The sequence below is a fragment of the Ahaetulla prasina genome, chromosome 4, assembly GCF_028640845.1.
Source record: "Ahaetulla prasina isolate Xishuangbanna chromosome 4, ASM2864084v1, whole genome shotgun sequence".
NCBI lineage: Eukaryota > Metazoa > Chordata > Lepidosauria > Squamata > Colubridae > Ahaetulla > Ahaetulla prasina.
Genome location: NC_080542.1, coordinates 85945798 through 85957880, shown reverse-complemented (window position 1 = coordinate 85957880; position 12083 = coordinate 85945798). Strand labels below are relative to the sequence as shown.

General features: G+C 42.1%; 1 protein-coding gene across 6 annotated transcripts in view; it reads right to left on the bottom strand.

Annotated features, from left to right (window-relative positions):
* TOPBP1 (DNA topoisomerase II binding protein 1) overlaps positions 1 to 12083 on the bottom strand; it is a 98975-nt gene that overhangs the window by 64269 nt on the left and 22623 nt on the right. For all 6 annotated transcript variants that reach the window (XM_058179623.1, XM_058179626.1, XM_058179625.1 and 3 more), the window contains one exon: positions 2471 to 2640. In XM_058179623.1, the coding sequence (XP_058035606.1) occupies positions 2471 to 2640 (170 nt within the window). The remainder of the gene's footprint in view (positions 1 to 2470; positions 2641 to 12083) is intronic.

Below are 12083 nucleotides of genomic sequence, written 5' to 3'. Positions count from 1 at the left end.
ACTGTAATGCTCTCTACATGGGGCTCCCCTCGAAGTGCGCTCGGAGGCTTCAGTTAGTCCAGAATGCAGCTGCGCGGGTTATAGAGGGAGCTACACGTAGCTCCCATGTAACACCGCTCCTGCGCAGCCTGCACTGGCTGCCTGTGGCCTTCCGGGTGCACTTTAAGGGGTTGGTTATGACCTTTAAAGAGCTCCATGGCTTAGGACCTGGGTACTTACGGGACCGCCTGCTGTTACCACACGCCTCCCACAGACCCGTACGCTCCCATAGAGAGGGACTTCTCAGGGTGCCGTCCGCCAAACAATGTCGGCTGGCGGCCCCCAGGGGAAGGGCCTTCTCTGTGGGGGCTCCCACTCTGGAGCAGGCTTCCCGGGTTTACGCCAAATACCTGACCTTCGGACATTTCGTCGCGAACTCAAGACCCATCTTTTTATCCGCGCGGGGCTGGCTTAAATGGGGATTTTAATGTTAAATTTATTAATTTTAAACGGGGTCTTAGTATGGTAAATTTTAATCACTGGGCTAATTTAAATAAGTTTTTTAAATCGTATTTTAAACTTGTATATTGTATTGTCGGTTTTATTATGCCTGTACACCGCCCTGAGTCCTTCGGGAGAAGGGCGGTATAAAAATCAAATCAAATCAAATAAATAAAATAAATAAATTGGCTACTTTTTTTTCTACATGAAGATCACTTTTGGACTTTTTACTTGATAAAGAAAAATGAGCTCAGATTTTGGGATTTAATGACTAGATTAGTTATAGAAATATTGGTACTGTTGAAGTTTAAGAAGTATACATTTTACGTTCTTATCTGTTTGTTTAAACTTAAAGTAGAAGATGTTTAATAAACATTTAAGAAATATTATGTGTGGGATTATTCTTATGATGCATTCATGGATTATATGTTTTATTTAAAATTAAAGTTAATATATATTGATGTCATTATTTGATTGTTTGATTATTTGATATACCTTTCATATTTAATTTTGTATTTGTTTTTGGTTAAATTAAAACAAAAGAGTACTTTCTCATGTATCCATTCCTAAAAGGATTGGAAATAATTTTTTTCATGTTATTTTTGTGTTTTTGTGTGTCAGTTTTTAAATATTCCTCATTGTCCACCTTCCAAATTTTTCCTTTTTATGGTAATTTTATATTTCAAGTTTTACTTTTGAAAACCAATAAATCTACTATATATAAAGGATACTACCACTCCATATATCGAAAACATCTCAGAAACAACCAACAGGCTATTATAACCACACAGCATCTTTTTAGAGCACAAACCAACTAAAGCCTCCCAAAACAACTTAAGCAAACCAAAAGATCCACTAACCCAGGCCTGTCAAACTGGTAGCCCACTCCAGCTTTCGCAAACACCAAAAATGTCACAATACATCATGATCCAGCCCAATGCGATAGAGTGTGACACCCCTGCACTAACCCAAGAACAACAACAACAACGAAAAAGGAGCCCTGTATATCACAGAATGTAAGGACTGTAATAGCCATTAAGTAGGACAAATAGGCAGAAGACAAGCAGAGTGCATTCATGAATACCAACTAGCAGTCAGAAGACACAAGAAAAAGTCATTAATTAGCTGTAGTCAAGATTTGAACAATACATTAATCCAGAAACTAGCAAAAAGAAAATCATACCCCCATCAACACTGGGAGGGCAAGCTACTATACATAATCGCCATGTTAGATGGCCATATACATTTATCAAATAATAAACAAACAAGGAGCACACCTCACACTTATTAACACCGATGATGTTACCCAGTAAGATAATGAAGTATCTGTAAGCAAACAACCAAACTCAGGGAACATTGATTCCATTTCCTTTCAGTTACAGCATCATTCAAATTTTATCTATAGCATTATAGTATTGTTCATTGTAGTATAGTTTTTTTCTTCCATTCAATCATATCTGTTTGTCAAAAGTGATTTGTCATTGTCTCATTCCCATGGTTGAGAGAAAGTGACTGGCTCAATGTAATCCAATTTGCTATGTGCCTCAGGAGGGAATATAACTCAGTCTCTCAATTTCTAACCTGATTCCATAACCAGTATACTAAACTGGCTGTCATAGTTCATTACTATTTATTATATATTACTCTGATACTAGCACAACTCAGTATTCAGCATTTCTTCAGTATGTTCCTACTACTGATCTTTTTTAATTTGCTATATTATCAATGAGGTATTGCATTGAAATATTATTTAATTCAGTTCCATGAGGAAAGAAAATAATTTAACACAGAGTTTGTAAGTAATGGCTTTTGCCTTCTTTTTATCAATCCTAGATGCAATAATAATGGACAATTGCTTTTAACCAATTATTCAGAGGTGAAACATCAGATTCTGCTTAGTTACATTCATGAACAATATAATTTCACAAATTCTAAAATCTATAGCATTATCTGGAAAATTTTACAATTCAACATGCACTATTAAACATACTCGGCATCCATCCAGTAAATCCTCACGTGCTTGCAAAGAACTAATATTCAGGTTGTTCAGATCATCAGGCGAAGGATCCAGTCTGCTATTCAAAATAGAACTACATGATGTTTCATTAATGTCACTTAAGTTGATATTTGAAATATGACTAACATCCGAAAGTGTTCGACCTTTAAATAAAATTCAGATGAAAAAGTTATATATCAATGATTTTGGAAAATTGCATCAATATATCAACTACAACACTTTCTCATTTCATAGATGATTAAGCAAGAATAAAAATCATAATGGATATTGGTTAACTTCCATTCTCCATTAATTTCTTCCTTCTGTTATGCTAAATACAACATAGTTTGCTATCAATGCATGCAAAAAGTGCTTAGTATTTTCTAATGCTTACAAAGTAATGGCTTATTCATTATTCAGGACATATTATTTCAGGTTATCAATATTGTTTTTAGGAAAAACTGCAAAAGGAAAATAGAAAGACATTGAAAGAGGGAAAAAATATGAATTTCTTACTTATTTCAAGATAGCTTACATTAAACTTATTTTTATTTAATTCTGTAACAACAATCCTGTCATCAGTAGTTTGCCCGAGAAAGAAATTAGCTCAAAGGCATCCTGTAGTTTCTACTGTCTCCCCAGTTCAATCCAATAACTCTTATATTAGCCCTCATGAAGAGAGAGAGAGTGAAATCATTGTAATGATTTCATATATTGTCATAAATATATTTTGTAAGACATGCTTTTCATAGTTTTACACATAATTTCCTTCACTGAAAAGATTAGCCATTTATTTTCAATAAAAACTTCTTTTTCACATTGGTTTTGATAGAATTGTGGACATAGGAGTGAAAAACCAATGAAAGAAGATACTGGAAAATGTAGTTCAATCATAGCTACTGAATCAAGTAACTCATCTTGCTATTCAGTAGAATTCTTCAAACCTTTTGAAAGATACACTTTGCAATTTGTAGGAGCATGTCTGAAACAAAATGGACAACTTGCTGCAGCCAACTCACCATGGCCAAATCCCCATGGTCAACTCACCATGGCCAACTCACTATTGCCAACTTGCCACAGGATAACTCACCGCAGGACAATTCAACTATTCAATTTAATCATTTAAAATAATTTTAAAATATTTTAATTTTTGTCATTTACATTTTATTTTGTCCCACCTTTGATAGCCTTTCTTTAATGATTCTATTTCCCTATTTTTTCAATATTAGTGTAATTCTTGTCCCATGTTGAGTTGGCCATGGTGAGTTGGCTGCAGCAAATTGTCGTAGATCCTGTCTAAAACACCTCTTTTCAAATCAATAAAACAAATTTATCTCCTGGGGGGAGAGGGGGGGGCTCATATAAGTGCAAAAAGATACAGTTGCTTTATTGATTTGAATAGGTTTTCAAATGCATTTCCATATGATGCACCCCCTTTTCAAAGATCATGTACAGCCTTATTTATTTTCCATCAAGTTTTTATTTTTAAAAAAATTATACATATCATTATGTGGATGGTGTGTGTTTGTGTATCATACATTTCAATACAAATAAACATATTCATAATTATTTTCCTTATTCCATATTATTTACCCCTATCTGTTACACACATTTTTTATTTTCATGTAAATCTTGTTAATATTTAGATGCAATAATATCTAAACTGATATGCTTTAACATCCACCGTATTATCTTTCGTTATAATTTCAATAGTATAACCTCAAGTAGAAAAAATACGAAATTGCCCATCTGTTTTTTTTCTCCTGTACACCATATTTCATACAATTTTAAAACACCAATCCATCTCCTTTCCTCTTCTTTCTCCTCCCTCACTTCCCTTTTCCCCTCTCTCTACTTCCCTCCTTCCTTCTTCTTTTCCCCTCTACTTTCCTCTCTCCTTCTCCTCTCCCCTATTTCCCTTCTCTCTTTTTCTCTGGTTCCCTCTTCTTCCCTTTCTACTCTTCACTTCCCCTCCACTTCCTTCTCTCCTTTCTCCTCTCTACCCTTACTCTTTCTCCCCTCCTCTCCTACTCCCTTCCACTCCACTCCATTTCTCTGTCTTTTCATTGTTGTATATAATATTCCCAATACCTACAGGATATGGTATATTTTCCGATTAATATCTCTTTCAACTATAATTATACTTCTTAAAGTTACATTCAAAATAAAAGAAACACTTAATCATAATAATAATCATAATATATTGATTAATCTTCATGTTAATAATTTTACACACATCATTCTAATCATATATATATATACGGTATATGCAACTACAATATTATTCTTTTAATACTAACATCACTTCATTGATCAAACAGCATACTGTCTGAATACCATTTTCTTACATCCTAACATTTCAAGCTTACCACCATTTTCATTCTGTCTGCTTTTCATGTTTCTTTTCCTAACTTATTTGACTTTGTGATACATTGCTTTACACCCTTCCACTCTAAACTTCTGTTTCCCCCCTCCACATTATTATATTCAAGGACATGATACTGTTTTGTTATTCATATTCCCATTATTTAATTCTTCTCCTCTGTATATTTGTTAATACACATAAATATATGTACTTTCACATTACCTTACACAAGTCATATTTTATACACTTTTAATAATACCATCATTCAACCTCTCATTTCCAATTAATAAGGAATTCTCAATCATAATTTTCCAGCTTCATATCTATTAGTGGTAATGTTTATCCTATTTATTTATGTTAAATACAAACTACCGTATTTTTCAGAGTATAAGACGCACTGGAGTATAAGACGCACCTTAATTTTTGGGGAGGAAAACAAGAAAAAAAGAATTCTGCCTACCAACATCAAGATCCGCTGCATCCTCACTTCCACTCGATTTTGATAACGAGCAGCACAGATCTTTTTATCTGTTTAAGATAAGCCCTATCACTCTATGCAAAATTAACTGGAATGAGTGGAATGGGGAATGATTTTCATGGGGGCAGAAGAGGGACTTGGCACCGAAGGCTCCGCTCCCAAGACGCCCCCATCTTCCTACCTATATAGTAAGCACTGAAAGCCTGGTTTTCTTTCCCAGTAACTCAGAGACTTTGGTTTAAGGTGGCACTGCTTTACACCACCCTCCTCCTCCTGCAAGGAAGAGATGCCTCATAGACTCAGCTGGGGAAAGAGGGCGTTGATACCAATACCAGTACTGAGAAGTTCTTTTCCAGAAAACTTATCGGGGTGCTCTTGCGATCCACAGGGACTACTTGCTTTCCCCCGAAAAGACCCCTCACATGCTCTGGAGGGAGGGTTGCAGCACAGCCTGAGGAACCAACCTCTTCAGGATGGTCTGGGGTGGGGTGGGGGAATCTGCCTGGTGGTTTTGGCGAACAAGGCGCCAAGATTCGCGGCTGGTCACCTCTCCGGCCGCCCAGCAGGCAACTCAGAGCAGACAATGGCTGTAATGACTTTACTCCCCAGCAATGAGGGAGGAGGAGCCACCACCGCCTAAGCCCTCTCCATGCCCAGGGGTCGAGCGGGAGCCCCTAAAGTGAAACATCCCTCCTTTCCAGCCACTGCTGCCCATTGGCCTGATCCCCAATGCAATTCTCAGAGCTGCGTTTCAGGTGGCAGCCAGTTCCCCTGCAATGTGAGCGGAGAACTGGGAACTGTTTTGGATACGGGAAGGGGACTGCAGCGCTGCCGCCTGAAAATGCTTTCCTTCCCACTGCACATTGCAGAGCTGCATGGCCTCGTCCTCCTTCTCAGCAGACACACCTTCCCTTTCCTCCTGCCTGAAACGCGATGCAGTTTTTTTAAGCTCTGCACACCCCATTTTTGGAATCAGGAAGGGGATTGCGGGTCTGCTGCCCAAAAACGCTTTCCTTTGGATTTGGGAAGGAAAGCTGTCTTTGGAATCTGTCTTGACCCAGATTCCCACCGCCTGGAACTGCCCAAAAATGTCCACAGGATGGGGGCCGGTGGGTGAGCGGGGCTACATTTGGACTATAAGACGCACCCAGATTTCCACCCTCTTTTTGGGGGTAAAAAGGTGCGTCTTATACTCTGAAAAATATGGTAATTGTCCAGCCTATATCATTCTAATATTAATACAATTATTAACATATAATATGGATTATATATAATCCATATAATAATCTGGATTACTGCAATGCTCTCTACATGGGGCTCCCCTTGAAGAGCACCCGGAGGCTCCAGTTGGTCCAGAATGCGGCTGCGCGGGTGATAGAGGGAGCCCCTCGTGGCTCCCATGTGACACCTCTTCTGCGCAGACTGCACTGGCTACCTGTGGCCTTTCGGGTGCGCTTCAAGGTTTTGGTAACTATCTTCAAAGCGCTCCATGGCATAAGGCCGGGTTACTTACGGGACCGTCTTCTGCCACCGATTGCCTCCCACCGTACGTGCGCTCTCACAGGGAGGGACTCCTCAGGGTACCATCAGCCAGGAGTGCCGACTGGCGACGCTCAGGAGAAGGGCCTTCTCTGTGGGGGCCCCCACCCTCTGGAACGAACTTCCCCCAGGACTTCACCAACTTCCTGACCTTCGAACCTTTCGCCGCGAGCTTAAGACACATCTATTTATTTGCGCAGACTGGACTAGATTTTTAAATTTTAAATTTGGTTTTAACGGGGTTTTTATTATCTTATTGTAAACTTTTAATATTCGGCCTTATTTAATAAGTTTTTTAATTGGTGTTTTATTTTGTATTTATATGTATGTTTTTATTAGGCTGTAAACCGCCCTGAGTCCCTCGGGAGATAGGGCGGTATAAAAATGCGATTAAATAAATAAATAAATAAATAAATAAATAAATAAATAAATAAATAAATATTACATAACTCTTTAACCATTATCCTTAACCATTATCTCTTATATTTTATTCACATTTAATTCTACCTTTTTTTAACTTGTCTCCTGTTTTCTTCTTAACTGTTTTATTCCATCTACTTCGAAGTTTATAATCTGAATCCATAATTTAATTTTTTCCCCCTTGCCCTGTCTTTTCCCACTGTTTAATTTGAAAGCTTTCTGCTATAAATCCTATCGTTTCCCTCCAAACCTCTTCCCATTCCTCCCATTTCTTTTTAAAATCTTTTAAAATGTTTTCCTCCCGTTTTAATTCCTCAATTCTTATTAATTTTAATAATGTATCTTGTTATCTTCTTTTTGTTGGCTTCACAGGCCTAATTCCCCTTCTGCTCCAGCTGATGATTCCATTCTTTCCTTCTTGTCCTGGTCTTTCTCCTTGTCTCTTGTATACAATTTTCCTGTCTTCTATCTATACAATCAAATATTTCCACCATGTCCTTGTGTAGTTCCAGGATAAGATCCTTAATGTCCTTAATGTTTGGGATCATTAACTCCATTCCGTTTGAGTCTCCACAATCGTCAATTCAGAAACCAAACCTCGAAGTCAAATTTAAATGTCTCATCAATGTTCAATCAAATCAGTTAGTTGCTTCAGGGATCCTCCACTCCTCAAGTCGTTTTTGTACATCCAATAGTATTTAGGAGTCCCCAGACACAAATTCTTTTTTAATATTCCAGTCTCCAGTGGTTAGAAGGTAAATATGTACAGTTCAACCTTTCCCTTCATTTTAATATTTACTCCCAAATTGCAAAAAATCACTGTCATAAGCAGATAGCGCTCTTTACTTCACTCTGCTGCCTCTCTGCTTTTATTCTGACTCCGTTGCAGCTCTGCTCTTATTTTGACAAGTCCAATTTATTTCTCTTGTTTATTTTAACTTATAACTCCGTTACTTATGGCAAATTATTTGAAGAAAAGGTAGGTTTATAGTTCCAGCATCTTAATATGCGTTCTTAATATCATGCCTTTTATTTTGGGGATTCCATTTCCAATTTAATTTAATTTTTAAACAAATATTTACTTCTTTACTTGCTTGTTTTTAGGGGGAAGGGGAGTGTTTGTTTGAGAGATTGAACCATGTGACTTCAGGGAGGAAGGTGTTCCAGCTCTCCTCATGGGTAAACCTGCTTGTTTTTAGGGGGAAGGGGATTGTCTGTCTGAGTGAGTGAATCATGTGAGTGCAGGGAGGAAGATGCTCCATCTCATGAATGAATCTGCTTGTTTCTAGGGGAAGGGGAGAGTGGCTGTTTGATTGAGTGTAAATGGACAGTCTGTTAGCTGTGTGCATGGGACAAACTGGTTAGATGGTGTCTGTCAGCCTTGGAAGGCAACTCATGTAGGAGAAGGAAAACTCCAATCTCAAACCTCCACTGTCTTGTGGCTATACCCATCTATGGGAAAGTCTTCAGGAGACAATCTCGAGGCAAAACCTGTAGCAGGAGTCCTGGAGTGAGGAGGACTGCTAGAGGAGTAATACCTCTCTAAAAAACCTTGGTCCAGCTGGCCCGGCTGGTAGCACCTCATAAGGGCCTCTTTCCAGGGTTACAGGAGAAGATGGTCAAGTGTTTTGAAGGCAGAAGAGGGCTTTATGCCCCAATGGCAGATAAAACGGCAGAACCATCTTCTAGAAGGGAAACTCTGATTACAAACCTCCACTGCCTTGTGGCCATATCTACTACTGAAAAAGGCTTCAGGAGTCAACCTCGAGGCAAAATCCGGAGCCGGAGACCCGGAAGCAGTTTGTGACTGTGTATAATCACGTTCTGGTTACTCCTGTGATGCAGCTGGAACTAATTGTATCGGCTTTGCCATTCCATTGGATTATTTCAGCAATGTGGAGAGGGGGGGGGGTTGCTGCTTGGGTAACAGTCTATCTTCCATATTAATTTACCCAGGCCTCATGCTCTGGAGAGGACACTCCAGCTTTGCACACAGCATTGAAACAAACGTGAAGTGGCAATTACCAGTTATAAGTCTTTGCTTGATTGGTGCAGAGCATGATTTCATCGGTTGGAGAGGTCATTGTACCTCATTGGGCAGCTACTGCCCACCTTAAGCTGGTGGCCCAACCAGTAAGGTGCTGCCCTGCCACGGTCTGTTAACCTCACAGGGTGCGTGGGGTTTAGGGTAAAAGCCGACAAGCAGATCAATAACTTTGCAGCATGCAACAAACATAAGAAAACTTTAGCCCTAAAGTTGGGCACCTGGAATGTTCGGACAATGACCCCCGGCCTTTCTGACAATTTCCAAGAGATAGATATGTACGTAAGACAGCTGCCATTGACATGGAGTTGAGCAGACTGCAGATGGACATCATTGCCCTTCAACAGACAAGGGCAATGTTAGACTCGGGATCTATTAAGGAGAGAAACTTCTTGTTCTTCTGGCAGGGAAAATCATCAAAAGAGTTTAGGAAATAAGGGGTTGGCTTCGAGTCAGAAACACCCTACTAGGATCCATTACTCCACCTGCTGCAGGAAGTGAAGTAATTCTGTCCTTGCAGCTCCACTCATCAGCAGGGCTGGTTACTCTTATTAGAGCATAGGCATCGACATTATCATCTTCAGTAGAATGCAAAGACAAATTCTACCACTATTTGGCTGCTACTATCAAGAAAATCCCTGAGAAAGAACCACTGTTCGTCCCTGGTGATTTTAATGACAGAATTGGAGCTGATTATAGTTCTTGGCCCACTTGTTTAGGTCAGTTTGGCGTCGGGAAGATGAACAAAAATGGCCAACCTCTAAGTTGTGACCCAGGTTCCTGGACTTGGACTCCTGGACCCGGATGATTCAGAAAGTGAGGGAGAAGACCTGGAAAGGCCTGCTTCTCCTGGACCCTCTTTCTCCCTGGCACCCACCCAAAGGGAGGAGGAGGGGCCGGCAAGGCCTGATTCTCCCGGGCCTTCTTCTGATTTGGCAACGCCCCAAGAAGAGTTTTGGCTTGAAGCAAGACTGCGCAGACGTGACCGGCGTGCGCAGCAGAGGAGGCGTTGGGACAAAGCCAAAAAATGAGTCATGCAGTGACATCTACTTACACTATAAAAGCAGTAGGCGGAACTTCCTGGCTTTTTGTCTTGGACAAAGCAATGAATTTGCGCGGGCAAACTGTATCAATGGAGGGAAGAATATATTCGTGAGTAACTCTGGCCTAATCTATAATTTCCTAGTTATCTCCAGAGACTTGGCAGGCCGGTGGGTAGACGTGGCCAGAACATTTATCTATGTAAATAAATTAGAAAAGAAGGCCTTTGACTGACTCTTTGTTGGGCGTATTGGGGGAAAGAAACAGAACATTTTTGTCCAAGATCCCGACTAAACCATCTTCCACCAAAGATGGTCCAGCAGCAGGTACAGCAGCAGTTACAGCAGCTACAAGCGGCTAATCAACAGCTACAGCACCAAGTGGCTCACTTGGCAGGCCAACTTGCTGCCGGGAATGTGCCTGCAGCCCCCCCCACCCGGTCCTCCCACTCCTCCTCCTCGTCGCAAGTGCCCGATAACCGTGCCGGATAAGTTTTCTGGGCAGCCCGAGATGTTCCCGACCTTCTTGGGACAGTGCCAGCTCTACATGGCTATGCGGCCAGAGGATTTCCCAGACAACCGGGCTAAGGTGGCCTTCGTGATTAACCTTCTTTCCAGCTCGACTGCCCGATGGGCCACGCCCCTCTTGCTCCAGGACAGCCCCCTGCTGGCGGACCAACAGCGTTTTTAGCAGCACCTGCGCATCATGTACGAGGACCCCGTTCGGACTCTGATGGCAACCAGGCGCCTTAAGGAACTCTGTCAAGGGAAGCGCCCCCTGCAGGAGTACATCGCCAAATTTCTTCTTTTGTGCCAGGACTCTGACTGGAATGATTCAGCGCTGGTGGATGTGTTCCAGAAGGGACTCTCAGAGGAACTGCAAGATGAGCTGGCCTGGGTGATGTGCCGCGGACCCTCGACAACTTGGTGCCCCTTTGTCTCCGCCTCGACGCCCGTCTGCACGGCGATCGTCCCGTCGCGCCCCCGGGACCCGCCATCGACATCTGCACCCCCGCTTCCTGCGCCACCAACACCCCGGGTCGCCACACATTTTGTAACCGCTGCGGAGGAGCCCATGGAGTTGGGAGCGGCCAGACCTCGCCTGACAGCCCAGGAGCGGAACCGGATGTGCCTGTACTGTGGGGAGCCCGGCCACTTCGCCGCTTCTTACCCCAGAAAGCAAAGTGGGGCACACACGCCGGTCCCCGAATCATAGCGTGACCAATCGGGAAACGGAGCAGGCCCAACCTCGGGGAAACCCTAGGTCGGGCATGTACCAAGCCCCCACTGGACGTTGCGGAAGTAGATTCTGGGCCCCCTCGGCATCTGATTCTGAACACACGAATATGGTTGGGGAACCAGTCGGACGGGCTCCAGGCGCATGCGCTGGTGGACTCAGGGGCCACAACAAACTTTATGGACCAGGCCTTTGTGACCCAGTTTGCGGTCCCCGTGGTTCCGGTGGACCCTCCGATGCGGGTAGAGACAATTGATGGACGAGAACTGGTGTCCGGCCCCATTAAATTCGCCACCCAGCCTTTGCGCCTGGCTATTGGGGACCATGAGGAGGCGATCCATTTTTATGTCACGGCGGACCTTCATTTTTCCTTGGTCCTTGGGTTGGCCTGGCTTCGGACCCACGATCCTCAGGTGACCTGGTCGTGGAACGCCATCTCTTTCCTGAGTCTGCAGTGCGTCGACCACATCCACCACACCTGTGC